Source organism: Blennius ocellaris (assembly GCF_963422515.1).
Source record: "Blennius ocellaris genome assembly, chromosome: 9".
NCBI lineage: Eukaryota > Metazoa > Chordata > Actinopteri > Blenniiformes > Blenniidae > Blennius > Blennius ocellaris.
This window is the reverse complement of record NC_137658.1, coordinates 2,207,447-2,234,905: the sequence shown is the minus strand read 5'-3', so window position 1 is coordinate 2,234,905 and position 27,459 is coordinate 2,207,447. Positions and strand designations below refer to the sequence as shown.

General features: G+C 48.2%; 2 protein-coding genes across 4 annotated transcripts; one reads left to right on the top strand and one right to left on the bottom strand.

The window, feature by feature from the left end:
* The first annotated feature begins 313 nt into the window (after positions 1-313).
* Positions 314-6,548, top strand: ube2d2l (ubiquitin-conjugating enzyme E2D 2, like). Of its 3 annotated transcripts, XM_080502143.1 has the most exons (8): positions 328-683; positions 3,952-4,015; positions 4,119-4,150; positions 4,772-4,849; positions 4,922-5,027; positions 5,115-5,208; positions 5,292-5,343; positions 6,097-6,537. In XM_080502143.1, exons 1-7 carry the CDS (start codon positions 660-662, stop codon positions 5,338-5,340), a joined length of 447 nt encoding a protein of 148 aa, XP_080358269.1. In that variant the 5' UTR covers positions 328-659; the 3' UTR covers positions 5,341-5,343; positions 6,097-6,537. The 3 variants fall into 3 exon arrangements, with proteins under 3 accessions (XP_080358267.1, XP_080358268.1, XP_080358269.1); XM_080502141.1 differs by having other exon boundaries at positions 314-683; positions 4,772-5,027; positions 6,097-6,547; XM_080502142.1 differs by lacking the exon at positions 5,292-5,343 and having other exon boundaries at positions 314-683; positions 4,772-5,027; positions 6,097-6,548.
* nfkb1 (nuclear factor of kappa light polypeptide gene enhancer in B-cells 1) lies at positions 6,235-27,459 on the bottom strand. The gene is made up of 22 exons (XM_080502383.1): positions 27,347-27,459; positions 25,778-25,821; positions 25,095-25,176; positions 21,590-21,630; positions 21,387-21,485; positions 15,359-15,510; positions 15,081-15,244; positions 14,479-14,637; positions 12,847-12,951; positions 11,994-12,085; positions 11,748-11,886; positions 10,885-10,976; positions 10,237-10,517; positions 10,004-10,118; positions 9,694-9,895; positions 9,224-9,393; positions 9,034-9,136; positions 8,848-8,963; positions 8,585-8,654; positions 8,318-8,481; positions 8,118-8,223; positions 6,235-8,004 (listed from the first exon to the last, which is right to left on the bottom strand). Exons 2-22 carry the CDS (start codon positions 25,814-25,816, stop codon positions 7,907-7,909), a joined length of 2,589 nt encoding a protein of 862 aa, XP_080358509.1. The 5' UTR covers positions 25,817-25,821; positions 27,347-27,459; the 3' UTR covers positions 6,235-7,906.

The window sequence follows — 27,459 nt, the reverse complement described above, 5'->3', positions numbered from 1 at the left end:
TACACACTTGTTGGGTCTGTCAGTTTCGATTTCACCGGCAAAGTTCTGTGCTGCCATCTAGTGGTGAAGAGTATTTATACATGACTACTCTGCAACACACTGTCGGCTGTGAGAGCAAATGTTTTTTAGAAAGCAAGTGGGTTTTTTTGGGGTTTTTTTTAGAAAAAATGTGACTTGTTGTGACCCCCCCCGGCCCGGGACACGGTGGGGCCCCCCGGGCCCCGGAGCCTTTGGGTCCGGCCCTGCGCGCCTCCATGTTGTCGGCCGCTCGGTCGCAGCTTTCCGGGGCGGAGTGAGACGTCCTGCTCCCGGGCGCGAGCGTGACAGCTGCTCGCTGCTTGCCTTGAACGGAAGACATTTTGAGCCGCTGCGGTCCGTTCGGTTCCTTCTCGGAGTGTCAGCCTGAACCCGGGGGTGGGGGGGCTGCCGTGCTGGAGAGGCTCCACGCCGAGACAAAACACGACGTTTTAACGGAAACCCGCGTGCTTCTGCCGTTAGCTCGTTTTAGCACCTGCACGAGCCGCCGAAGCTCGCGGTCCTCGATGCTAGTGAGCTAGCCTGCCCTCTTCCTCTTCCTCTTCCTCCTCCTCCTCCTCCTCCTCTCGCTCCAACACCTCCTCCTCCTGCTCCTCGACGGCCGGTCCCTCCTCGCCGACACAATGGCTTTGAAGAGGATCAACAAGGTAACGCGCTTCTTTAATTCAGCACGAGCGGCTCGTCTGTATGCGGCTGGCAGCGTTAGCTCGGCGGCTAGCAGCGTTAGCTCGAGCGACACTCCGCCGCCGCGCGGCGTTTCTGGTCCCAACTGTCAATTGGTGTGTTTGGGATGTGAATGCAGATGTGCAGTGTGTGTGCGCGTGCGTGTGTGTGTGTAGGCAGGCTCCAGACAGGGTCGCGGAGCTCCGGCTCTGTCAGGCTCCAGGACCAGACAATGGCTCAATGCAGTGAGGAGAGCCTGTGACGGGCCTCCGACCAGACACACTGCTGGAGTCGTCTACCTGCAGTAAACATCACCTGGAGTCGTCTATCTGCAGTAAACATCTGGAGTCGTCTACCTGCAGTAAACATCTGGAGTCATCTACCTGCAGTAAACATCACCTGGAGTCATCTACCTGCAGTAAACATCTGGAGTCGTCAACCTGCAGTAAACACCACCTGGAGTCGTCTACCTGCAGTAAACATCTGGAGTCGTCAACCTGCAGTAAACATCACCTGGAGTCGTCAACCTGCAGTAAACATCACCTGGAGTCGTCAACCTGCAGTAAACATTACCTGGAGTCGTCAACCTGCAGTAAACGATCTTCAGATCTTCCAGTGCTGCTTTAGGCTCCAGGTTCAATATGAATCAGCGACTTTACTCCTCCTCTTGGTAAAGTTACTGATTCAATCCTTCCTACTTGTGAACTAAATCCACCAGGAGCCGTTAAAAGTAGAGTTACACTTCTTCTCCCATGTTGAGGAATCAAATTCCAGGAACTTGTTACTGATCCGGGTCCAAACGACTGAACGCCACGCTGGAGTTCACCCTGGAGGACTGGAGTTCACCCTGGAGGACTGAAGTTCCTCCTGGAGGACTGGAGTTCATCCTGGAAATCCTCCCGGAGGACTGGAGTTCATCCTGGAAGCTCAGAAGAGACCAAACGACTGAGGCCCATTGCAGAACGTCTCTCAACATCATGACCTCTGGGTTTAAAAGAAAAACAAGACAAATGTCGGGTCTTGTTTTTTTATTTCAACGACTCATGAGCTGAAACATCAACAACAGAAAGACTTGACAAATTTCTTCTGGAACAAATGCTCAATAAGGAGATTAAACCATTTGAGACGGCAGCCCCTCGTCCTCCGAGTCCAGAACCGGCTTGCAAAGATAAAACGCAAAACTGACGGAGCCGTTCTGAACGGTTCCGGTTCAGGAAGTACCGTTTCCACGTGACTACACAGGAAGTCGGTTACGGGTCCCCGACGGACGCCGTCGCCACGACTCGCCTCTGGACGGACGGACGCCCGTCTGCTTTCTCTTCGCCACTTCAAGTAGCTTTTCAGAAACTTCCCACTTCCTCAACGGGAGATTCCCAGTGACGAGTGGGACTTCAGTGAACAAACCCAGAGGGCCCGGCCTCGGGAAGGAGCAGTGACGTGGAGGAAATGATCATTTTACCAGCAACTTCATCTGAGTGGAACAAAACAAAGGTTGTGTTTGAGACGTGGAACGTCGTCGGTCCACAGCGGAAGTCGTTTCTCTGAACAAACGTTGAACAAACGTGTCGTTCCAACAGAACCAGAGACGACTCGTTGGTACCGTCTGCTAGCATCCCGGTTATTTTAATGTTCTGTCAAACCGAAGTGAAAGAGGAGCCGTCTTGAGCCTGACATGTCCGTCACATGCAGGCTGCTGTTCCTCCTCCTGCAGGCTGAAACTCAAACCCGTCATCCTGCAAGCTGCCGCGTTTCTGCTGCGACATCCCGATCCGGCCTCCCGACTCTTGTGTCCGCACGCCTCTGAGTAAAAATAGCCCGCTGCTGACTCGTCAGTATTGGCCGGTGTGTCTGGTCGTGCTTTGTTTTTTTTTTTAAACGCTGCATTCACACGGGGGACGAGCTGCAGGCCGCAGCCGCTGCATCTCCTGCAGGTGCGACCGCCAGCTCCCGGCCTCCCCCCGCTAAAGCTTCCGGATCAATTATTGGCTCCGTGAAAAGGTCGGCGGTGGTGAAACGCGGCCAGTGTGACGGGATGAAAGTGGCCGTTGATGAACCTGCGGCGGAAATGATTAGCATGAATTAAAAATGCTGGTCGGGACACAAGAGAGTCTGTGTCTCGACCCGGAGCTCCATTAAAAGGCGACTGTGACTCCAGCATGGCTCTTAAGTTCGTCTTGAGACGCTGCAGCGCTCTGAACGCCCTCCGGGACGGCGCGTGTGACCGCGCGGCGCCCAGCTGAATCTGGTGGCAAATGCTGAGTCATGCTGGATCCAGTCACCGTCTGCCGACGGCACTGATGATTCAGGAAACAAACAAAGCAAGCAAACAGTGTGAAGTTGTACTTCAGGGAACGGTTTTGTACAGGAGAGAAACGTGGAGGTGGTTTAATGCTAGTAGCGACTGTCGCCGGTAGCGGCTGTAGAGCTGGTAGCGGCTACAGCTGGTAGCGGCTAGAGAACTGGTAGTGACTGTAGCTGCTTGCAATTGTAGCTGCTTGCAGTTGTAGCTGGTAGCGACTGTAGCCGCTTGTGGCTACAGCTGGTAGCGACTGTAGCTGCTTGCGGCTACAGCTGGTAGCGGATGTAGCTGCTACACCTGTTTACACAAAAAACCAAAGCTGTATGCGGTTTAATTCTTCAGGGTTTGTTCCAGAAAGTGTGTGTGTGTTCAGACACCGAGGTTTTACCAACACTCTCCGTTCCTCCAGTCGAAGTATTATTGTATCACAACGTTCCAGCTCCGGCTGCAGAAACGGGGTCAGCCGGCCGCGGTGATATTTAGCCCGCCGGGTTTAGCCGGTAACCCGACAACCTGTGATGACAGTTATTTTCACGTCCCGGCTGTTGGACTCGGCAACGGTCCAGATGTGATCCTGAAGGAACCGCAGGAACTTGCATGTGAGGAACGGATCGTCTCTCAACTCGGCATCTGATCTATTTGGACGACGGAGGAAACGCAGGAAGGAGAATCGTCCACCACTAAATATTGTTCTCTACATTGTCGTCATGGCGACCAAAAGGTGAAACGCCTCTTAAGCCAAAACAACAACAACCTCTGTCCACGGAAACGACCGAACACGGCGCAGACTTGGGGAAGAACATTGAAACTATTCGTCAGACTGTTGAATTGCTGTTGGGTCTGAACTCGCGGCGCTTCGCCGTGACGGAACCGGATTTTCTAGTTCTGTGTGTTTTTAACCTGCATCAGTCTGAACCTCTCTAATGTGTGTGTGTGTGTGTGTGTGTGTGCAGGAGCTGCAGGATCTGTCCAAAGACCCCCCGGCTCAGTGCTCCGCCGGCCCTGTAGGAGACGACCGTGAGCTCTTTGATGTTTTTCTCTTTCTGCACGTCAAGCAAATGTTGGACCCTCTCTAACCCCCACCCCCTCTTTCCCTCCCCCCCTCTGATTTTCTCTGCAGTCTTTCATTGGCAAGCAACTATTATGGGCCCGGTGAGTTTCTCTCGCTCTAACAGCGTTTTCATTGAAAGTTTTCCTTCCTGAAAAGTTTTGTAAACGACGCAGTTCACATGTCAGGCCACAAGTTGGCGCCACTTGGTTTTTTTTGTAACGACACCACACACGTACAGTGTGTCAGCGCTATAAAACACGGCCGGGCGATTTGGCCTTGGAACAAGTTAGTTGTTTTTTTTCTCAAAAGAAAAATTTGCGTTTCGATTAAATTTTTCTTAGAAATGACTGCAGACGTCAAAAGTGCAACTTTATTGCCGAGATTGTCCTCTGAGCTAAAATACATGGAAACAATCTCAAAATAAAAAAAGTAAACGAGGTTCAGTCGTTCGAGACTTCCTACCAAGGAATGGTAGAACGGGAAATTGTGGGGGATTAAAAAAAAAAAAAAAGTTTTTTTACCAAACCCTTTCTAAACATTACAATACGTGTAATTTGTACAACAGACGACCCAAGTTAGATTATTATGGCGACTGTTAGTTTCAGTTTTCACGTCAATCTGAACCCCAAAAAAAGCCCCGGTTCTATTAAGTGGAGTCACAAAGGGATGAAAGGATGAAAGGGATGCCATCATTCTAACCTGCTGCTCTCTGTCCCCTCCAGCCCGACAGCGCCTATCAGGGTGGCGTTTTCTTCCTGACTATTCATTTCCCCACAGATTACCCCTTCAAACCACCCAAGGTCAGTAAACGCCCCCCCCCCTCCCCTCCCAGGATTCAAACCAGCACCTCTGACCAGTGTCTCCCCCTGCAGGTCGCCTTCACGACAAGAATTTATCACCCAAATATTAACAGTAACGGCAGCATCTGCTTGGATATATTGAGATCACAGTGGTCTCCAGCATTAACTATCTCTAAAGGTGAGTCGCCTCTGGGGGGCGCTAATCTCACGCTAATCCCGCGGTAATCTGAGCATTTGTCAACACCGAGCCGTTTTCTGTCCACAGTCCTTTTGTCCATTTGTTCTCTGTTATGTGACCCGAATCCCGACGACCCGCTAGTGCCAGAGATCGCCCGCATCTACAAAACAGACCCTACAAAGTGAGTCTCACACACACACACACACACACTGAAACACACACACACCCCAGGCTTTAACCCGCTGTCCTGCCACTTGGTCTCAGGTATAGCAGACTAGCCAGGGAGTGGACAGAGAAGTATGCCATGCTGTGAGCGGTAAGCGCCGAGCTCACCTGAGACTCACCCGAGTGTCTGTCCTGCTCGAGGTTTTCCCTGAACGCATGGCTGCAGAATCTCAAAACCTGCATGACGCGCAAGCTAGCAGCGAGGGCCAGGTACCTGCAACACCAGAGTAGCGTTACGGCAAATACCAAGTGACACTCAGCTGGAGTCAGAGGAGGAGGAAGATGCTCTAACCTGGATGTTCTCTGGCGTTCCTTCCTGCGGTGATGAAGCGATGGAGCGGCAGCCCAGGTGCCTGATGGGAAAATCAAACTAACATTGATGTGTGTGGTGCCACGTTGCAGTGAAGTCGAGCTGCACACATTCTCGTTTCCACGATATTTCGAAAACGTCGACAGAAGCCTCACACGAGCTCTCGGGATTATTTATTTATTTGTTTGTTTCTGAAGAGTGGAGCGGCTCTCGGTCGCGTTAAAAAGGAACGACCGGTGGAAAAACAAACGGGGACCAGAGAGTCTCCAAACCCCTCGAGAGGATACGATTCATAGATTTTAAGTTTTATTTCTACAAATACGACACGACATTTCAAAGCGCTTTAACAGAAAAAGCAACGAGGGAAGTCAAACCGTGGGCCGGACTTTGGGGAGCAGCCGGATCGGAGGGAGAAACGTTTCCCCGCAGCGCCACGAGAGAATCTCTCAAATGTTTGAGCGACGGTTTTACATTTTGCTGAGCAGATTAACGTGTGTGTGTGTGTGTCTCTCACCTGTCGCCCCTCCCCCACAGGTACAGCAGGACGGCTCAGGACTGGACTCAGAAGTACGCCATGTGATCCTCGTCCTGCTTCCACTTTCACCTTTTGATTTCTCTCTCACACACACACACACCCGCCAAAAACACACCTGTAACTGCAATTTGTTCACGTTTGTTTTTTGTCCCATTTGAAGCTTTTAAAAAAAAAAAATCGACCTCCGCTTTGTGAAACAGTTAAAAAAAATAAAAGAGCCGAGGACTCTGAGCTGTGAATGTGCCAACTTATTAGAATAAATCAAAGAGAGGAGTGGACGCAGACGGAGCGGATCAATAAGAAGAATCATTAATGCATGTCAGTGATTGGTTCATGTGCTGCTGAGAAACTAATAAAAAAGAAAGAAAAAAATGTGACGGCTTCCTTCGTTCTTCGAGAGCCGTCGGTTCGTCCGACATCGTTTCTCCCGTTTGCACTGAAAAAGAATCGATCAAAGAAGCTCTGTGAACCTTTTCTTCTCAATAAAGACGAACAAATTGCAGCTTCCAGTTTCCTCATTTCAAGCTAAATGAAACGCAAAGCTCAAAATAACTTAAGTATCAAAACAGTTTGTTTATTTAAAAAAAAAAAAAAAAAGGAGTGAGAACAAATGTAGAACCAGTTAAGCGCTGGAGTTGAAACTGTACAGTGCAGTTAAATAGCATGTGAGCAGCACCACTACTTTACCCACAATTCCTTTGTGTGGCGAGGAGCTGCTGCGCAGGGAAAAACACAAAAAAAAGTCCTGATTCCTGGTTTTTTTTTTTGGGACAGATTGTTAAAAGCATTTGAATGAAGGGAAACAAAAAAAAAAAAAACGAAGCTTTCAGGCTCCAGACACACAATAAAAGGTTTTAGTTCACATTGTGGACGTAGACAATATCGTAGTTAACGACCATTTAAAAAAAAAAAAACAAGTAATATAATCCAGCGTTTCCACTCTTCTTGGTCTCATTGATCCGAGGAGCTGCATTCAGAATCTGCTGCGTCTGTGTGTGCTGGACTGGCTCCGCCCATATATGGGAAGATGGAGGAAGTACTTTCCTCTCGTGGTGCCATGTGCCAGAGCAGAGCTGCCTGATTGTGGGAGGAGTCAAAAGGGGGAGGAGCCTACCTTGACTGATTGGCTAAACCCCCCCCCCCCCTCCGATGACGTCATAAAGGGTTTGATTTCTGATTGGCTGGTAGGAGCAACACACTTTTTAAAAGAGCGAGAGGGAGGACGGACTGTCTTCACCTCTGGGACGTCGTTCCAGATGTGGAGACGATTCTTACAGCTGGAGAACCTTTAGCTTGTCGATTGTACATCATGTGAGCCTTTTAAAAATAGACTAGATGGTAGAAATACTGCTGGATTACAGTAACTTGTTACTTCCACACTTATCAGACGCAGATTGTCTTTGGGGGAAAAAAAAAAAAAAAAATCCTCTTGGTTCAAATGACAGAAAAGTTTGTGTGGATAAATAAAGAAGCGCTCAGGTTTCAGTCGTGTTCGTTGATCCGCTCAGGAAGCTGCAGCCGCTTCACTGGATTGAGCACCGGTGCTGACACCTCCTCCACCCCCCCCCCTCCTCCACCCAGGAGGTCAGAGCTTCACATGTCGGAGGAGTTATTCCTCCTTTACACTGACGGGAGATAAACGCTCTGAAAAACATCGACGAGACGCGTTTTAGGCCGTTTTCAAACAAAAAAAATAATAAAAAATTCCCCGATCCAAAAGTCTGATGGAGAAATGTTCCGTCCTGAAGCCGAGCGCCAGGAGTGACGGGGTCCAGCTGCAGGTGTGTGTGTGTGTGTGTGTGTGTGTGGTCAAGTGGTGGAGAGCTCCACCCCGCTGTCACAGACGCCGCTCTCGTTCCCCACGTCCAGCTTCAGGTCCTGCACCTGAGGGCCGAGCGAACACCCGCCTGCAAGAGAGGAGGGCCACAACATGAGGACCACCTGCTGACCTGTGTGTGTGTGTGTGTGTGTGTGTGTGTGTGTGTGTGTGTGTGTGTGTGTGTGTGTGTGTCCCCCTCACCGCTCGTCTCACTGTGACACAGCGCCTCCTCCAGGACGCTCAGCGCCTTACTGTCTCCCATCGACCTCAGAGCAGCCAGCAGGTCGCTGATCGTCCCACCGGAGACCTGCGGGGTCAAAAGGTCACGGAGCAGAAGAGGGTCAACACAAGTTAACAACACACTCATTGTGTGTGTGTATGTGAGAGTGTGTGTGTGTGACCTCGTAGCTGTCCAGCAGGGTCTTGGCGGGCGACGGACTCAGTCTGAACGCCGTGTTGAGGATCCCCAGTCCCAGACTGTGAGCCAGACTTTCCCAGAATCCTTCACTCTCCAGAGAACAACACACGGCCTGCTTCACCCCCACGTCCAGACTCATCAGGTCGCCTACACACACACACACACACTTTACTCACGACTCCTCTGATGTGCAGCACATTTCAGGTTCAAGGCCACAAAAAAAAGGCAAAGGTGCCTAAATCAAGCGCACCTTGAGGAGGAACGAAGGATCTGTGAGGAGTTTTTGGTTCGTAATCTTTACCGTTTAGAAGGTCCAACACCTGCAAACACACAGAATTAGACGCGCGCGCACACACACACACACACACACACACACACACACACACACACACACACACACACACACACACACACACACACACACACACACACACACACACACACACACACACACACACACACACACACACACACACACACACACACACACACACACACACACACACACAGTACCTCTGCAGTAGCGGCCATACTGACAGGCGTGCTTCCTGGGATGTAGCCTTCATCTTCCCCCTCCTCCTCCTCGCTGAAGAAGAGCGGCTCACAGTTCTCCCTCCGAGGGTCGGCGCCTGGAGAACGACAGGGTTAACGGCGAGGGCGGCGGCGACGAAGACGAGCAGAGAGAAGAAGGTCACGGACCTGCGGCCATGAGGAGGGCGGTGAGCTTGACGGAGCCCCGCCCTGCGGCCACGTGCAGCGGCGTGGAGCCGTTGAAGGTGCAGCAGTCCACCTGGGCGTTTCCCTGGCAACGGACAGACGCCCTGAGATCAGCACTGTGTGTGTGTGCATGTGTGTGTGTGCATGTGTGTGTGTGTGTGTGTGTGTGTACCTCCAGCAGCAGGCACCCAGCCAGCGACACGTTGTCGGCCTCCGTGGCGAGGTGCAGGGCGCTCCGCCCACAGCTGCGCTCCCGAGCCTCCACGTTGGCCCCGCCCTCCAGGAGCTCCCTGAGCGACGACAGCCGATTGGCCAGCACGGCCAGGTGGATCGCACACAGGCCTGTCGTCACGGAAACACACAGATAAACGAAGGCACAACCGCTGTGGTTCTGGGTCCGTGTGTGTGTGTGTGTGTACCTGCTCTGTGTGTGTGTGTGTGTGTGTGTGTGTACCTGCTCTGTGTGTGTGTGTATGTGTACCTGCTCCGTGTTCTACCTGCTCTGTGTGTGTGTGTGTGTGTGTGTGTGTGTGTGTGTGTGTGTGTGTGTGTGTGTGTGTGTGTGTGTGTGTGTGTGTGTGTGTGTGTGTGTGTGTGTGTGTGTGTGTGTGTGTGTGTGTGTGTGTGTGTGTGTGTGTGTACCTGCTGTGTTAGTGCGCTCCAGTTGCTCCCTCACGTCGTCGTGTTGCAGGAGAAACTTCACCATCTCTCCACCCTCCTGCTGCGACGCCAGGTGGAGCGCCGTGTTGCCATGGCGATCGGCCAGCTCTGGGTCGGCGCCGGCCAACAGCAGCGCTGCGGCCGCCTCCCTCTGCCGCGTGATGACCGCCAGGTGCAAAGGAGTCTGGGGAAGTTTAGATTAAAAAAAAAAACATTTTACTGAGGTTATAATATTCAACCGTGTGTGTGTGTGTACGTGTGTGTGTGTGTGTGTGTGTGTGTGTGTGTGTACCTGGTACAGATGGTTCCTCATGTTCAGCACCTCCTCTCCAGGTAGAACAGAGACCACTTGAGTCAGACTCTTCAGCGCCTCCTGCTGGCTGTGGAGAACAGCCAGATGGAGCCCACTGTGGGGGGGGGGGGGGGGGGGGGGGGCAATTAGTGAGCTGCAGAAAATACGATGCGCCAGCAGTGTGTGTGTGTGTGTGAGAGAGAGTGTGTGTGACAGAGTGTGTGTGTACTGACGTGTCTCCGTCTTCGTCTTGCGCTGCCATCAGGGGGCGCTGTGGAGCCAGCAGGTAGGCCGAGTCGCCTGTGACGGAGTACCGGAACAGAGCGTCCAGCCGTCTGCTGGCGTCCTGGACCAGAGCTCCGCCCGCCGGCTCCACCGTGACCCCGCCCTCCTCCCCGCTCTCCCCAGCCTCGGGGTGTCCCGGCCGGGCAGCGGCCTGCGGCGCGGCTCCCGACCCCGAGTCGTCGTCTGCATCGCCTCCGTCGCCTCCGTCGCTCGCTTCAACCAGGAATAACTTTTAAATGACGAGGCTGGACAATAAAGGTTCATCTTGAGTCGGCAGAACTTACAGTGTTTGATGCCTCCTCCTCCTCCCAGACCAGCTGAGTACCCCGTGGAGAACCCCCCCCCACCTCCTCCTCCTCCTCCTCCTCCTCCTGCTCCTCCTCCTCCATAGCTGTAGGCCGGGAAGCCCTGGTAGTACCCTGCAGGAGGAATCGGACTCAAATCCATCAGCTGCTGCTGAAGTCTGACGGAAACGGCAACGTAATAATGATGCAAAGTTTTTACGTTTCTTTGAATGTACCTCCTCCTCCGCCTCCTCCTCCTCCGCCTCCTCCTCCACCACCGCCTCCTCCTCCTCCTGCAGCTGGACCTCCTCCTCCTCGGTACAGACCTCCTCCTCCTCCATGGCCGCTGAAGTCCTGGAAGTTTGGCAACGTCTTCTGTCGTTTCCGCTGCACCTCCTCTTTATCTGAGCACAACAGACGACATGACGACTAGTGGAGTCATGTGACCTACCTGCGATCTGGGGGTGGAGTCATGTGACCTACCTACAATATATGACCTACCTACGATCTGGGGGTGGAGTCATGTGATCTACCTACGATCTGGGGGTTGAGTCATGTGACCTACCTACAATATATGACCTACCTACGATCTGGGGGTGGAGTCATGTGACCTACCTACGATATGTGACCTGCCTACGATCTGGGGGTGGAGTCATGTGACCTACCTACAATATATGACCTACCTACGATCTGGGGGTGGAGTCATGTGACCTACCTACGATATGTGACCTGCCTACGATCTGGGGGTGGAGTCATGTGACCTACCTACGATCTGGGGGTGGAGTCATGTGACCTACCTATGATCTGGGGATGGAGTCATGTGACCTACCTACGATATGTGACCTGCCTACGATCTGGGGGTGGAGTCATGTGACCTACCTACGATATGTGACCTGCCTACGATCTGGGGGTGGAGTCATGTGACCTACCTACGATATGTGACCTGCCTACGATCTGGGGGTGGAGTCATGTGACCTACCTACAGTCTGGGGGTGGAGTCATGTGACCTACCTATGATCTGGGGGTGGAGTCATGTGACCTACCTACAATATATGACCTACCTACAATCTGGGGGTGGAGTCATGTGACCTACCTACAATATATGACCTACCTACGATCTGGGGGTGGAGTCATGTGACCTACCTACGATCTGGGGGTGGAGTCATGTGACCTACCTATGATCTGGGGGTGGTAGGTGAAGGGTTTGGGCTCGCTGGTCTCGTTGTCGGACTTCCTCTTCAGCTGGACGAACACGGACGTCGGCTTCTGGAGGTTCTGGTCTCGATACTTTGGAGTCTTGAAGACGATGGCGAACTGTTGCCATGACAACACGCCGTCACCACCACAAACACACAAGTCGCACCTCCGATTTCCCCCCCCCCCAACCCGTCGCCATGCCGGCTCCGACTCGCGGTACTGACCTGTCTGTGGACGTCTGTGGGGGAGAAATCTCCCAGAGCCTCCCAGGTCAGCCCCGAGTCGTCCTCCTCGTAGAACCGGACCTGGATGTCGTCTGAAAACACACGGCGTCACTAAGCCCCGCCTCTTACAACCCTTCTGGAAGTTGAATGTTCTTCCTCCTGCCGACTCATTTACATATCGGAGGGAAATCCCCTGAAACTAGACTTCCTCCTGGACGAGAGAATTCTGAATCGGTTCCAACCAGGAAAAAAACCCCAACAAAAACACAAGAAACCTCAAAACGAAACCGTTGCTCAACTTTGATCAGGAAAATCTGCTCAACCGTCGCGTTAGAAACCTTTGAAGCAGAAACGGTAGAAACACAAAAAGACCCCGAGGAGCAGAGAGGTGAAATAAACATTAAAATCAAACGTCACCCGTTTGAATTTTGCTGGTTTGGTTTCACTTGTGGTGCTTTTCCACTCGCTTAGAACATTAAGAGATGTGGATGGTGCTTCACTGTCCGGTGTTTCGGTTTCACTGGTGCCCCTGTTAACTGGTGACTTCTGCCACCCGCCGTTAAAATAAGAAAAACAAACGCTACGATACTTTAAACTTTAATGGAAATGCGGTGAAACGACGTTCACCAGGACCGGTTTTTAACATCTGCTGGAGGAAGGAGGTCACCAGTTAACAGGGGAACCAGTTAATCCTCAACACCGCGGCTCGGAGAATCCTCCGGTCGTCCAGCAGCACCTCGGCTTTATTTCTGAGCGTCGGTCTCTTGTTGGTGAGCGTTTCTGCTACGATCGGGTTTTTTTTTTTTTTTTTTTTTTTTTAATGGCGGCAGAGCGAGGCCCTCCCCCGCCTCACCTTTCTGCACTTTGTCACAGAGCAGGTAGACCTCCTCCCCCCCGGTGACGCAGCCGGCGGTCCGGTCCATCCTCACGATCTTCAGGTTGGAGGCGTTGGGAGCCTCTGAGGGAACAAAGTGAAACTGGTGAGCTTCTCCGTGAGTTTCTGTCCCGTCGAGGACTTCAGGGACGGACGGAGGACGGAGACGTCAATAAAAGTTAATAAAGTTTTTCTGGTTCTTCCTTTCTGCCAGTTTGACTCCTGATTTAGTCTCCAGTCGACCAGCATTACGATGGAAAGCGACTGTGATTGAAGAGATTGTAACATAAAGCAGATTTTAATGAAACCTTCTGGTGCAAAACACACAAAAAAAACCCACTTGTTTGTACAAACTCTAGGAAAATGCTTGTTTCCTAGGTTTCTTGGCAGAATCATCAGTGTCTCAGCTCGGTCTCAGGAAGTCGATAAGGGACTCATCACCTGGTATCGTCACACATCCCGTTTAAATTTATTTGTAAATAAATCCACAAAAAAACAACCACAAAAAAACAAACAGAGCTCATTCTGATCCTTTTCATCTCGTAACTTTCTCTCGCGATAGTACATGTGAGGCTTTGGTGTGCATGTTGATTGATGGTGGTAGCCTAGCGGTAGCCTAGCGAAAGCATAGCGGTAGCCTAGCAATAGCATAGCGGTAGCCTAGTGATAGCATAGCGAGCCTTTGCTCACATGAAAAACCACAAGACAGTATTGTGGAGCCGTATGCAAACCGCCCCGGGAATTTAAAATTAAACAAAAGGTCATTTGTAAATCAACACGGGGGTTTAAAGTTTATACTCGTCCTCCTAAAGCAGTGAGCGGTTAACAGATATTAGTACGACACCGGAGCACAATCAAGACCTGCTGCTTTGGGGGTGTGCCCCCTTGTGGGAGATTCTGGTTTCAACCAAGAGCCCAAATGGGAAAAAAAAATAAAAAAATCTTTCAAACTCTAGATTTTCCAGCCAGTTTAAACTGATGTCCAACACCAATGTACATTTTCTAACAAGAAAAAGTGTGAATTCCAAGTAAAAAAAACAAAAACCAATGACATTTGTACAATTTGCCGAACGGTTTGGTTTAGTCAGAATATCTCAAGCACCCCCTGGAACCACAGCCTCTGTCAAGACTTCAGATTGTAAATCAACACGATGAAGACGGTGACGTCCGGTCGCCGTGCCGCTAAAGTGAAAGTAGAGCAGAGAGGAAGCTGCAGCGCAGAGAAACTGACGGAGGCAGGAAGAAGAGGGAAACGAAACCCCGTCACCACGGCCCCCCACCGCCACGCCCTGACAGCGAGACGACTCCTGCAGCACAAGCGACTTTCAGGCTCAAATCGAAAAGTCGAGCCGTCAACACCCAGAATGCAACAGTACAGGAGACGCTCCTGGAGCCTTTCACTGCATTTTGTACCAGAAGGTTTCATTATAAACGGCTTTACGTCGAGATCGGCGGCGTTTTCTGTTGTAATTAAAAGGATTTGTGAAAATAAGGGCATTTTTCTTCAAGTCTACCAAAATAAAACACTCCTTAAGATGAGCTTGGTCTTGTCTGGGGGGAGGGGCAGTAACTACCAGGTCAAAGCCCCCCCGCGGTGACGTTTGGACTCACTGCTGTCGTAGATGGGCTCCGACACCACCGGCTCCAGTCGTCTGGAGAAACCTCCGTCGCTGTCGGGCAGGAAGGCGGTGAACATGAGGCGGACCACGCTGAGGTCCATCTCTTTGGCCTGGAGGGACGCCGCGCTGCCGATCACACTGCGCTGGTGGTCTGGAGACACAGAGGCACCGGGACACTCAGGAAAGACCGTCACGTCTTTCTGAAGATTCCACTTCTGTCAGGACTGTCCTCGCTCTCACACTCTGCCATCTTTCTGAAGACTGTCCTCGCTACCTCACGACGGTCCTCGTCGGGAATGGTCTTCATGAAGCCAGGATAGCTTTTGGACAAAGATTGTCCTCAATCTCTAAAAATGCCCTCACCGTCTTTAAAGGACGTCGAGACCCCCTATAACGGACGCCGACGGCCCCTAAAGGATGTATGTCCGAGCACCCTATAAAGGACGTCGACGCCCCTATAAAGGACATCGACACCCCTATAAAAGACATCAAAGCCCATATAAAAGACATGAAAGCCAAGACACTGTCCAGACACTGTCCAAACACTGTCGCGGACTCGTTCCAACGCCATAGCGAGACGAGACTCGCGCTCACCACTCAGCTCTCTCGGGAGTCGGACCTCGCCCTGCTGGGCGTCGACGTCTGGGTGGATGGACACGCCACAGTTGTAGCCCATCCTGAAGGCCTCCGTCATCCGCTCCTCCAGGGTCTTCGCCACGTTCTTCTTCGTCACGTGGAGGATGCCCAGGTTGGGGAAGCTGCCACAAACCAACGGTCAACGACGGCAGCTCGGGGGTGTGTGTGTGTGTGTGTGTGTGTGTGTGTGTGTGTGTGTGTGTGTGTGTGTGTGAATGTGTGTGTGTGTGGCAGACCTGATGGTGGCGTCCTTGGACTGCACGTCCGCGATGCAGACGCCTTTGTCGCACTGTTTCCCCACTAGACTGTGAGCGTGCAACTGAGGGTGGGGGGTGAGCGCCGTCACCAGCTGGACCACCACCCGGGCCTGTCCCTGGTAGTTACTGATCTGGAACACACACACACACACACACACTACGTCATCTGCTCATACAACGCTCACCCCAAGAAGAAGACGACCACAATCTCCCAGACGTCTTTTTCTTTGAATTTAAATACTCGTTTTCACTCCATGCATTCCTCGCCCTGCTGCCCCCTACTGGAGCTACTGAGCTACATGTCGCCCCCTACTGGAGCTGCATGTCGCCCCCTACTGGAGCTACTGGAGCTGCATGTCTCATTACAAAAATGAGCTCTAAGTGGAATATATTACAAAACATTATTTGAGCCCCGGAATCTTCCCTGTAAACACTTATAAAAACCTTCAGTATTTGATTTTCAAACACTTTTTGTCCGTGACAAATAAAGCTATTAAGTGATGTTGGTTATTGTGCATTTTTACAAACTTCGTCACGTTTTTTTGGTTTGTTTTGTTTCAACTAGGCGACAATTTGTCATCTTGACATGACTTTTCTCATTATCCAACCATTTCTCTTTGTTTCCGTCTGACACTTTGTTCTTTATGTTAATTTGTCAAAACCTTCATTTCAACACTGTTAAACCGTCTTAATAATGCACTGCTGCTGCTGGAATTGTAAGGTCAACATTTCTCTCTTTCAGTCATTCAGCATCACGAAACGTTGATATTTTACCCACAGTTTCACAGTTTGAGTCACGACGTGACACTTTGTGGTCATTTTGAAACTTTTCTTTCCTCAACATGCAATTCACTTTTTGCACTCGCAGTCACCGCCTGTCAGACTTTCTCCTCACGTTATATATATATATATACATATATATATATCACCATTTCTCCGTCTATTCACAGAGGAAATCGAATGAAGCCGATCAGATGAGATGATCTCCTCTTGGTTCCTGTTTCTGCAGGCCTGAGCCGATGCACACGAAAAAAAAAGCGGCAGTAAATAAACACAAGCCCACTTCCTCTTCCCGGCACTCCGGCTCAGTTCCTAGAAGCACAGCGAGCGTCGTCGTTCGACGGTTTCCTGACCGGGCCTGCGTGGCGCCTCAGCCTCCGGGGGGGTTTGGATCCTCACGACACGTTTATTAGCTTTTCATTTTCACAAACGAGGTGCAGCAGCTCTTAGTTCCTCACCTGTGGAACAAACGTCCTGAAGACTGCCGACACTCACTTCCTTTAAATCAGGACTTTAAACATTATTACTTGCAAAAAGAATTTACTGATTCAACTTATCTTATTAAATCTCTTGCCTTATTTATTATTAGTTTTAACGCATTTCTTCTAAACTGAGTCGCTTTGTGCTTGAATGTCGCCGTATAAATAAACTCATGACGTCACTGCTCCTTCAGTCCGTCAATATTGAGCTTCGACCTCAAACTGAAGTTATCGCCTTTATTATTTTCACATTTAAAAGGTGTTTATGGACCAGATTCGTTACCAACTGAATACATTTTTTTATAAATTTTTTTAATAAGCGAGCCTGCATATTAAAAGATCTTAAATGAAGGAAGACGAAGCGTGAAATAGAATCTGTAATGTATATATGATGGAAAAGTTATCTTCAGAATACATTTCTAAAAACGGAAAGAAAACTGGATTGAATATATTAAACAAATTAGATTTGCCTTTACCCCTCCAGTTCGTCGCTGCAGTTAAAGTGACTCGTTTTATTCTACTTTTCCTGCGACACCAGAAACATCGCTTGTTCATGAAGCCAGAATATGTTTGACAAACTTTATTAATGTGCAGGTATGGATCGTCTTCGGCTCGAGTTTTTTGAATCATTTCAGGATGGTGACACATTACTGACATATTAGTATGAAAGAAAAAAATAAATAAGTGTGCCAGGTGTTTGCAGAATGTTTGTTATAAAGTTAAATAAAAAGAAATAAGAAAAAGAATCTGTAGCTACATTACACTCCCATTAAACTGAGTAAAATCCACCATATGGAACTTTTTGAGACGACTGCAGCGTGTAAATAACGTGTGGAAGGTTTAGTGGAACCATTTATATAAAAAAAAATGTAAAAAGCAATAATATCACGTATGGTGTAACTGAACACACACACACACACACTACAGTTGCCTATTAAACTGAAAAATCTCAACTGTGTCAGCATTGAGGTGAAAATCGCTTTTTTTTTTTTTTTTTTTTTTTTTTCATTCGACGAGACTCGGAGAAGAAAAAGTGTTACACACGTCCGATCCGTCAGTTTCTGGGTCAGAGTGGGCGCTCGCTCACGTCTCCACACCTGTGGAAGCGCCGTTCGTCTGCAGGGGAGACGAATCAACACCTTTCCTGTTCGTGACGCAACCACACTTCCTTGTAATTACACGTGGGCGAGGAAATTCCCAAAGACATGAAACGCCACGTGTATGTGTGTGTGTGTGTGTGTGTGTGTGTGTGTGGCGTACACACACTCATCGGACAGGTCCGGACCAGCACGAGATTCTTCACAAAACTCAACTCTGACAAAAAAACCAGCAGAAGTGAGCGCTGAGGTTTGACACGGGAGGTAAAACCAGCCCAACTTCTCGCGTTTAAAAAAAAAAAAAAAAACGAGGTGAAAGGTCACATGTCGATAAAACGTCCGATAGTCGTCGGAGCTGCTCTCGACTGGCGGGATGCTGAGAAAACACGTTTTTCACATTTTGCTCTTTACTACAACAACAACACAGAACTAGATGATCTGCATTTCCCGCGGCAAATGCATGATAGTGTGAATGCTGCTGGCAAACTGTAATGCTTTGTCCTGCCGGCCCGTCTCTGGTCTGGAGTGAGAGTTTTAACTTTTTAAAAGTGTGCAACTTTTGGAAAATTGTGCAACTTGTTAAAAAGTGCAACTTTTTGAAAATCGTGCCACTTTTTTAAAAAGTCTCACAGTTGAAAAAGTGTCAAACAGTAGAAAAAGTTGAAAAAGTTTCAAAAAGTTGAACAAGTTTAAAAATTTGAACAAGTTTCAAAAAGTTGAACAAGTTAAACAAGTTGAAAAAGTGTCCAGTTGAAAAAGTTTCAAAAAGTTGCACAAGTTTCAAAAAGTTGAAACAGTTGCAAAAGCTGAACAGTTTAAAAGTTGAATGGTTGAAATCGGTAAAGATTTGAAGAAGTTATAGCGAGTTAAAAAACTTCTCCATCCGTAAACATTGGAAAAAAGTTGCAAAAATGTTGAAATATTTCAAAAAGTTGACGAGATTACAAAAAGCTAGAACTTAGCCGGAAAGTGCCAAAAAAGTTGCGGTTCGAAAAACGTCCAGAATAAACAGAATAATAATAATAAAGATTTGAATCTCTAATGAATATAGTGTAAAACTAACCTGCCTGCTCTTTAACAAAAAAGTTGCCTCGTGAGGAAAACTTAACTGTCAGACAGCACTTTCAAGCTAATGAACAGTTTAGTGCGATAGTAACTGGAGAAAAACCAACACCACACTGAGGGAGACAAATCGCCAATTACCGTATTTCCCGCACTGTGGAGCCCCTCAATTTAAGCCGCACCCGCAAAATTAAAAAACAAAACATCTATAAGCCACACTTGACGATAAGCCGCAGGTTATTTGACGATTGTGATTCTGAGGAGGAAAGATTCCTCATCCACGGAGTCCAGCGCTCTACTTTACGTGATGCACCTGAACGCATCATTGCTGCTTTGAGCTCCAGGAAGCAGCAACAAGACGAGACCACCAGGAGCACAAATGTCACTTTTAAGACCAGTTCTGGAGAAGCAGAGGCTAAACACAGCAGGAATCTACATGAGGAAGTAGAATCTGGCAGTGTGAAGTCTGTTAATCCGGAAAAATCTATAAATTAGCCGCAGGGTTCAAAGCGTTGGAAAAAAAGTTGCGGCTTATAGCCCGGAAAATACGGTACTTTCACACACTTCTTAATCCTCAATGATTCCAGAGGCGGGTGTTTCAGCCGTTGGAACTATTTACAATGATTAAGAAAAAAGCTCACAGGAGGAAAACGAGTCAATGCTGGAATATTAGTAGCAGATTTAAGCCGCAGTTTTAGGGGAAACTCCTGTTTTCTATATTAAGCCGTCAAAACAACCGAGCCACAACCTAGAAATAAAAGATTAAAGGTGATCAAGAACAAAAAAAAAGATACCACAGACAGTGAGAAGAGTCTGTATGAACTTCCCACAGGTTTTACCAGAGAAGGGGGGGTCCCAGCGTACACCGCCCCCCCCCCCATAATAACATCCACATCCTATAACAACATGCTGCATTCTGTGATAAATCGAATCGAGGATGTCATATTCTCTTGCACTAAATTTCCACATATTACAGAAGGTTGCGACACTGTGATGCCACAAAAAACAATACAAACATAAAAAAGTAAACCCTTTGCAACTCTGTACTGTAAGTTCAAGATACATTAATATTCTTTACATCACATATGCACTTTTAGACTTTTGGTTTAATCACTAAAATGTGAAACTATTTACGACAAAACACAGTTATTTCATGCTGGAATCAAAGAGTCTCGTGGATTTACTAGTATTACATCATGTGCTCTTCTATTAAATGTCCAACTGATGCCGAGTGGAGCCGGCCAGCCGTTACCATGGAAACAGCAGAGTAAGAGCGGAGGACAGACTCTACGGTGGCGAGGCGGAGAGAATTCCGCCGCCGGACCGGAAACCATGAACGCAACACGAACCGGCAAAGGAGCCGCTTCAACGCAGAAGCAAAACAAACGGTTTTCCTTGTAAACAAACAAAAAAAAAACTCTGGACCACAATCATCATGTTTTCTTCGCCGACGGGGCCGAAAGAGTGAAGCTTGTGAAACAAAAGACGCGGCAGCGGCAGGAATCTGGGGATTTCCCACCGTCTCTGGTTTGGTCGGAACATGTGGGAGCTTCAGAGGCCGAAGCTGGAAACTTTCTGCTGTGTGTGTGTGTGTGTGTGTGTGTGTGTGTGTGTGTGTGTGTGTGTGTGTGTGTGTGTGTCCCTCCTACACCAAAATGCAGATTAAACCCGACCGGTCCGATATAATCATGTTCCGAGGAGGTTCTTCTGTTGTCTGCTTCCAAATGTCCCCGTCCAGATTTAACCCTTCCCTACCCTTATATATTCCCTTATTATTATTTTACCTTACGGATTTCTGACACCATGTTCTCATCCATTTTTTTCCCCCCACAAGCGGGGCGGTTTGATGACTTCACCACTTTCAGTCATTTCTGTACCGATTTAATGCAGTAAAACTTTCCACTTATCAAATTTATGTGAATAATCAAACTTCATTTAAAAATTCCGTCATGTAGAATTTGCAGAGCTTGAAAAACAAACCAGAAATATTTACCTGCAATACATGTTCTGGGGCGATCATTGCAGTAAAATTTGCTTTTTTTATTTTTTCTCCCGAAACATCAGTTTTGTGCAAAAAGTCTAAAAGTCTACTGAAGAATTGAAGGCCTGCCTTTCTTTTGGCCACTAGGTGGCAGTGTTCTGATCGGCCCGCAGTCATTTATTCCAGAGAAGAAGTCGGGTTTTTCCTCTCACTGCCACAAATCTGCAGGAATCCGACCAAAAACCAAACAAAGAAAAATCTACCAGATGTAAATATTACCTAGAAAACCATCAGTAAATACTTCAATTAATTTTTATTAACCGTATTTTTAAATCAGCAATTCAAAAGTGTCACTGCGTGTGACTTCAACTAACAGAAAGTTCCATTTTCTACCCATTTTTCTTTGCAACTTAAAAAAAAAAAAAGAAAAAGTGTTTCCGGTTCAACAGAACCACGTTTGCTTCCATGACTCAGCACCTTTTACTCGGTTTGTGGTTTTAGACGTTTCAGCTTTATTTCAGGAAACGTCTCCACACTGACAGAACTCGTTTTTCATGTAAGGTTTGATATTTTGAGATTTCAGTTTTGGGCGCGTTTGATTCGGTTACCTTGATGGTGGGGTAGGTCTTCCTGTTCTTCTCGCTGGAGGCTCCGGGCAGACCCCCGTGAGACGGACCCTCGCAGCCGTACCTGAACCTGAATCCTCGCTGGAGACCAGAGATACAGAGAGAAAACGAATAATCAGACGGAAAAAGGGGAAAAACCTGGGAGAAGCGTTTCCTCCCGGCTGCAGGACCGGTGAGGGGTTTACCTGTTTGGGCTGTTCCAGGATCTGCAGGAAGGGGCCGTCCACTGGAACAAGAGGAGACAATTAGGGGTACTTTAAAAAAAATAAAAAAATTGTTTGGCTGCTGACTTGCGATTAAAACACGATTTACACATATAAAATAAATACATGGTTCGTACCACATGTGTCCTCCAGAGGTCACAGTTTGACAGAAGAAAGCTGCGACAGGACCGAGGGAAAACCTCCATTACTGCGGTAGTTAACTGGCAGAGCAAGAAGAACGTGCCCAAAAAGAATTCCAGGTAAAAATAGAAAAGGGAAAGAGTGTGAGTGGCTGGAGGAAAGTGGAGGAACCGGTTCTGGATCAGCGGCAGCAGGACCTGAACTATCGACACTCGCGTGACGTGGAGAATAAATGTTCCGATTCCTAACCCGCAATAAACCCGCAGTCAACCCGCAATAAACCCGCAGTCAACCCGCAGTCAACCCGCAGTCAACCCGCAGTCAACCCGCAGTCAACCCGCAGTCAACCCGCAATAAACCCGCAGTCAACCCGCAATAAACCCGCAGTCAACCCGCAGTCAACATGCAGTCAACCTGCAGTCAACCTGCAGTCAACCCGCAGTCAACCTGCAATAAACCCGCAGTCAACCCGCAATAAACCCGCAGTCAACCCGCAATAAACCCGCAATAAACCCGCAGTCAACCTGCAATAAACCCGCAGTCAACCTGCAGTCAACATGCAGTCAACCTGCAGTCAACATGCAGTCAACCTGCAATAAACCCGCAGTCAACCTGCAGTCAACCCGCAGTCAACCCGCAATAAACCCGCAGTCAACCTGCAATAAACCCGCAGTCAACCTGCAATAAACCTGCAATAAACCTGCAATAAACCTGCAGCCACATCCTCAACTCGTCACCACGGCAACCTGCAGGTAAACCTTCCACAGACGTACGCTGCACCGTGAACTCCACCAGGCAGAACCCAAATCAATAGAAGCTAAACAAACCGTCGCAAGTTATTAAAAATGACAAAAAAACAAACAAACAAACAACCGTCAGCTTGAAACCACCTAAAATATAAAGAACATCTTTCTACAATAAAAGTCACTGGTAGAAAATCCATTTGGAGGCATTAATAAAGTAAAAACTGACCTGAGTATTTATAGTGTGTAAACTTTAACGGGTTTTTCCTGTAAACTCCAGACAAACGACTTTCAAAGACGTGCGACCAGGAAACACGTTAAAGAGGAGAGACTTCAGAGGGTGTGTGTGTGTGTGTGTGTGTGTGTGTGTGTTTACACAACTTTCTTTTTGCAAACGGCTTCCAAGGAGGAATTTTTTGGAAACAACTTTTTGAAAACGTTGCCACAGATGCAGCAAGTAGTTCTTCTGCACGTGCTCAGTAGACGGACAAAAAACAACAACGTTTCCCCCGTGGCCTCATGGCTCCCCGTCCATATTCTCCTGGGGCTTTTATTTTGACAGTCACCGTAATAACAATCCAACTTGGTGGTCTGTCCACCAGAATGTCCGTGTTCCATCATCGTTCATGTTTAGAGCTCATTGTTCTCTGCCAGAATAGCAGAAAGCCGCCACCCGATTCTGGTTCTGCGAAGGTTTCTTCACGTTACACTTTTTCCTTTCACTTGCTCGTGTGGATTTGTTGGGTTTCTCTCCATTAAGAGCCCCTCGAAATGACTGTTGTTTGTGTTTCTATGTCAATAAAGTTGAATTGAACTGCTGTGTGTGTGTGTGTGGTGGCTTTGTTACAGTAACGACCAGCAGCACCCACTACTGGCCGGGCGTGGCAACTACATCTTTTCACTGCTTCTGCTACCGTCTTGAAACTTTTCTAAAAACACAAGAATGATGCGCTTTCACCTGAAATGTCGTCGTGTAAACGGGGCAGGAGACAGATGTTTTAAAGACGGAAGACGGGAAACAGAATAAAACAAAAAAAAAACACAAAGAATTCAGCAAATCAAATGTAAACAAGTCCAATAAAACGAGGGATAGGAAGACAAGCAATTCACTGAAAGTGACACAAAAAACTACAACAAGTAATGCAGAACAACCGCACACACACACACACACACACACACACACACACACACACACACACACACACACACACACACACACACACACACACACACACACACACACACACACACACACACACACACACACACACACACACACACACACACACACACGAGGAAGTGAGAGCCGTCACTCTGCGTTCGTCATGAAACTCGTCTTTCACTATAGCGCTTCTGGGTTTTTTTTTTCCCCTTTTCGTTTTCCAAACCCGGAGCAGAGTTTCAGGTTTTTTTTGCCGTTTTCACGCCGCAGCAGCACCACCTGCCTCTCCTGCCTGCACCTGCCTCTCCTGCCTCACCTGCACCTGCCTCTCCTGCCTCACCTGGCGGAGGTTTTTCGGAGCGTTTGGGACCAGAGTGAACAAAGTCCTCTTTCAGGCGCGAACAAAGAGCTCCAGTGTGACTCGCCGCGCCGTGACTCAAAGTCCAGCACACGACCGCGATGCATGTCAGAAACGACGCTTCCTGTTTCAGACTCCCAAGATCAATTCAATTCGTCGGATTAAACGATGATGCATGTTATTAGTGCACGTGCAGTAGAGCTGCTCCATTATGGAAAAAAAAAACCAATCATAATCACGATTATTTTGGGCTACATGGAAATCACGATTATGTCTTTGAATTTGGAAAAAGCATTTATTGAACACATGTTGCTAGTAGCCACCGTTAGCATGACTCAGCTTTAAAATGACACGTGTCCTAAAACCCCCGGTGTGACCCACCGTTATCGTCGTCGTCAATATATGTTAGTTAACGGCAGGTACGTCAACGCAAGAACCAGTACACTCGTTACTTTCTGGCGAAATTTAAAGCAGCATCTTAGCGCTAAGTAGCTAGCACCGGCGCGTTAAGGTTAAATGTGTCGTCACTTCCTGTCTGACACCGGAGGCTGCACCGGAAACCGTGTTGCCAGATCAGTTGACAGTTTCCAGCACAATCGCATCTCAGAACCCGTCCATTCCAACAAAAACCAGCCCAAACCAAGAAGTTGTACTTACCAAGAACCAGCCCAACGTGTTTTTTTCCCCGCCTGACGTAAACAAAAAATAATCCGATTGGGCGGAAAACTGCCCAATCTGGCAACACTGACCGGAAATGCACCACATAAATCATTTTTTTCCCTCCTTTATATGAATTTTGAGATCGTCTGGAGCCGAAATCATCGTCACGGTTACAATTTGATGAATCAAGCAGCTTTAACGTGCGGCATGTAAACACACAGACAATTCAGGACGAGTCGGATGCGACGACGCAGATCCTGCGAGAAAAGGAATCAGGAAAAAACTTTTTTTTAAAAACAGGTTTCACAGGCGGGGTTCGACCGGCCCGAGCAGCTGACCATCGAGGAGGACAGAGGCGGAGACGACGTCATTCGACATCCTGCGATGGCGTGAAAGACGGAGGACGTCCCGCAGGAGTCTCACCTGTGCGCACGGACGTGGACGGAGGCATGACTTGGAAGTGTGTGAAGTCCCAGCCCGGGTCCATCATGATGTTGTCGAAGATCTGCCAGGACACAAACGTGAAGCTTCAGGGGTGAAAAACACACAAACACACCTGAACACACACACTAATGTGAAGTTTCTACAGGGAACAAAAGACTGATCCCACAGTGACGGTCCGTTCAAGGACTGTTTTGTTTTGTTTTTTAACGTCTGTATTGACATATATATCCTGCACCTTCACCCCCTGCCTCCCTACAATACAGCCCACATCATCACTACACATGTGAAGGTTTGACTCCTGCCTGCGAGTTCAGCCTCAATCTAATCACTACCAGTAAAATAGTGCCATAATAACCTTTAAAAGTTGTTTCACGGAGTATACGTCATGAAAAGTTCAATAATTCAACAAACAACAAAAACAACTACTGAAAATGACTCAATTTCAAGAAAAAGACTTTTAATGAAAAATTCTCATGCAAAATACAGTGAAATGTCAAAAAAAAAAAAAAAAATTCTTAAAAAAAAAAAAAACATATTTAATTTGAGATTTACCTCGGAGAACACCTGAACGCTACAAACTGAAGCCTTCACAGCATCCGGCTAAATTAAAATAAATTTTTTTAACAATATGCCCGAGTTCTGTGACGCACAGCCGAGTTTACCTGGTTGGGGTTGTGAAGGTAAGGGTCGTCTTCAGCCATGACGTCTGCAACATGAAGAGAAAGCAGTCAAAACACTGCAACGACAATAAGAGACAATACCTACTGCTTTTTGTGCTAATCAGTCATTTCTATTCGTTTAACCATTTGCTGCTTATTAACATTTTGAATAGCAATTAAAAAACTTTTTATACAGCAAATAATACATGATACGTTTTATTCGAATTATTTATCGACTTGATAGAATCTGCCAAGTATAAATGAATAAAATAGATTTTTTTTTTTGTTTTATTTCTGTCATGGCAAGATCTAAAAAAGTGTTTTTGTTTATAGAATTGTAAGAAAGCAGACTTTATTCACCCACACGGGCTTTAAATGTATTTAACCATTTCATAATTAACCTTGCGGGTCAAAGGTCATGCTTAGCTGGAGACCCTTCAGCTGTGGGATTCGAACCCGTGAAGTTCACTTCCTTAACATCTAATTAACCCCTTCATGATTACAGATTTTTTTAAATTAATTGATTCTAATTTTATTCATGTTAACTTTAGAAAAAAAACATTGAAAGTTACAATTTAAATCCTAAATACTGTTTATCACAGAAGACATTTACTTATGTCTTTTTTAAGTCTGATTCCAACACTTAAAAATACATTTTACTTTTTTTTTTTTCCATTCATGTTGTTGCTCTCACTTGTTGCCGCTCAACGGTGCGCGTTCCCGCTGCGGTCGCTCATGAACGCGCCTGTGAAGTTAAGTTAGCTTTAAGGCTAACAGCTAATTAGCGCTACTGTTGTTGTTTCTGCGGTTAAAGCCGCGGCCACAAAACAAACTATTCTTATCAGAAGACTCCTCTGCAGCAGCCGCGGAACCGCAGCTCCTTCCCCGGCCGTGGGCTCCTCACCGCGGCTCTGTCCCGCCGGCACTCGCCGCTACCTGTCCCCGCTGTCCAGGCGGCTAGCCCCGGGGTTCCGTATGCGGAGAACGTCGCACCAAACTCCCTTGAATCAACGTCCAAGTCTCACTCTCCTTAACTTTACAGCACAACGCGCACGTTACATGACACGAATGACTGCACACCGTATTAATAGGACAAACTCTTCAATTCGGCTTTCATAAAATTCACATAAACAGCTTCTAGAAATAAAAAACAAGCATGTTATTATGATTTCACCTCCAACCGCACCGTGTTCTGCCGCCAGGACCCAGTGAGCAGCGCAGCGACGACAAAAGGTCACAACTGCCCCCGAAATACCAACTTCTTGCTCAACACGCACACGCCGAAATCCCCCGTGGACGTGGAACGTGTCAAATCCACGGTTCGCGGTGAATTAACGCGTGCGGGCGGCCGCGGGCGAACATAAACACTGCCAAGTTCCTATTTTCTCAACGGAGTCCGGCGCGACGGTCTCGGCGTTACCTGGCCAATGAGGAAGTGGTTGAGCACAACAAAGCGCAGCTCGCGGAGTTGTAACGGGTCGCGCGCGAAGTTGCGATAACCGGCGGGGGGGGGGGGGTAAAAAATCAGCGGCTCGGCCGGACCGAACGGGTCCGCGGCCGCCGCGGCCGTACCTGGTGGAGGAGCGGGTCAGGTGTGAAGAGAGAAATCCGAGCTGGGGGCGGGGGTGGGGGGGGAGAAGCAAGCGGTCCGTCACATCATCTCGCCATGCTGAATCAGTGGATCC

Excerpts from the sequence above, each read along its gene's own strand:
- ube2d2l (XM_080502141.1), top strand. The coding sequence starts at position 660 with ATGGCTTTGAAGAGGATCAACAAG. Across the intron at positions 684-3,951 it reads CTTTGAAGAGGATCAACAAG|GAGCTGCAGGATCTGTCCAA; the intron begins GTAACGCGCTTC and ends GTGTGTGTGCAG. Across the intron at positions 5,028-5,114 it reads AGCATTAACTATCTCTAAAG|TCCTTTTGTCCATTTGTTCT; the intron begins GTGAGTCGCCTC and ends TTCTGTCCACAG.
- nfkb1 (XM_080502383.1), bottom strand. The coding sequence starts at position 25,816 with ATGGCTGAAGACGACCCTTACCTTCACAACCCCAACCAG. Across the intron at positions 11,887-11,993 it reads CCACAGACGTCCACAGACAG|TTCGCCATCGTCTTCAAGAC; the intron begins GTCAGTACCGCG and ends TCATGGCAACAG. Across the intron at positions 9,896-10,003 it reads TGAGGAACCATCTGTACCAG|ACTCCTTTGCACCTGGCGGT; the intron begins GTACACACACAC and ends AAACTTCCCCAG.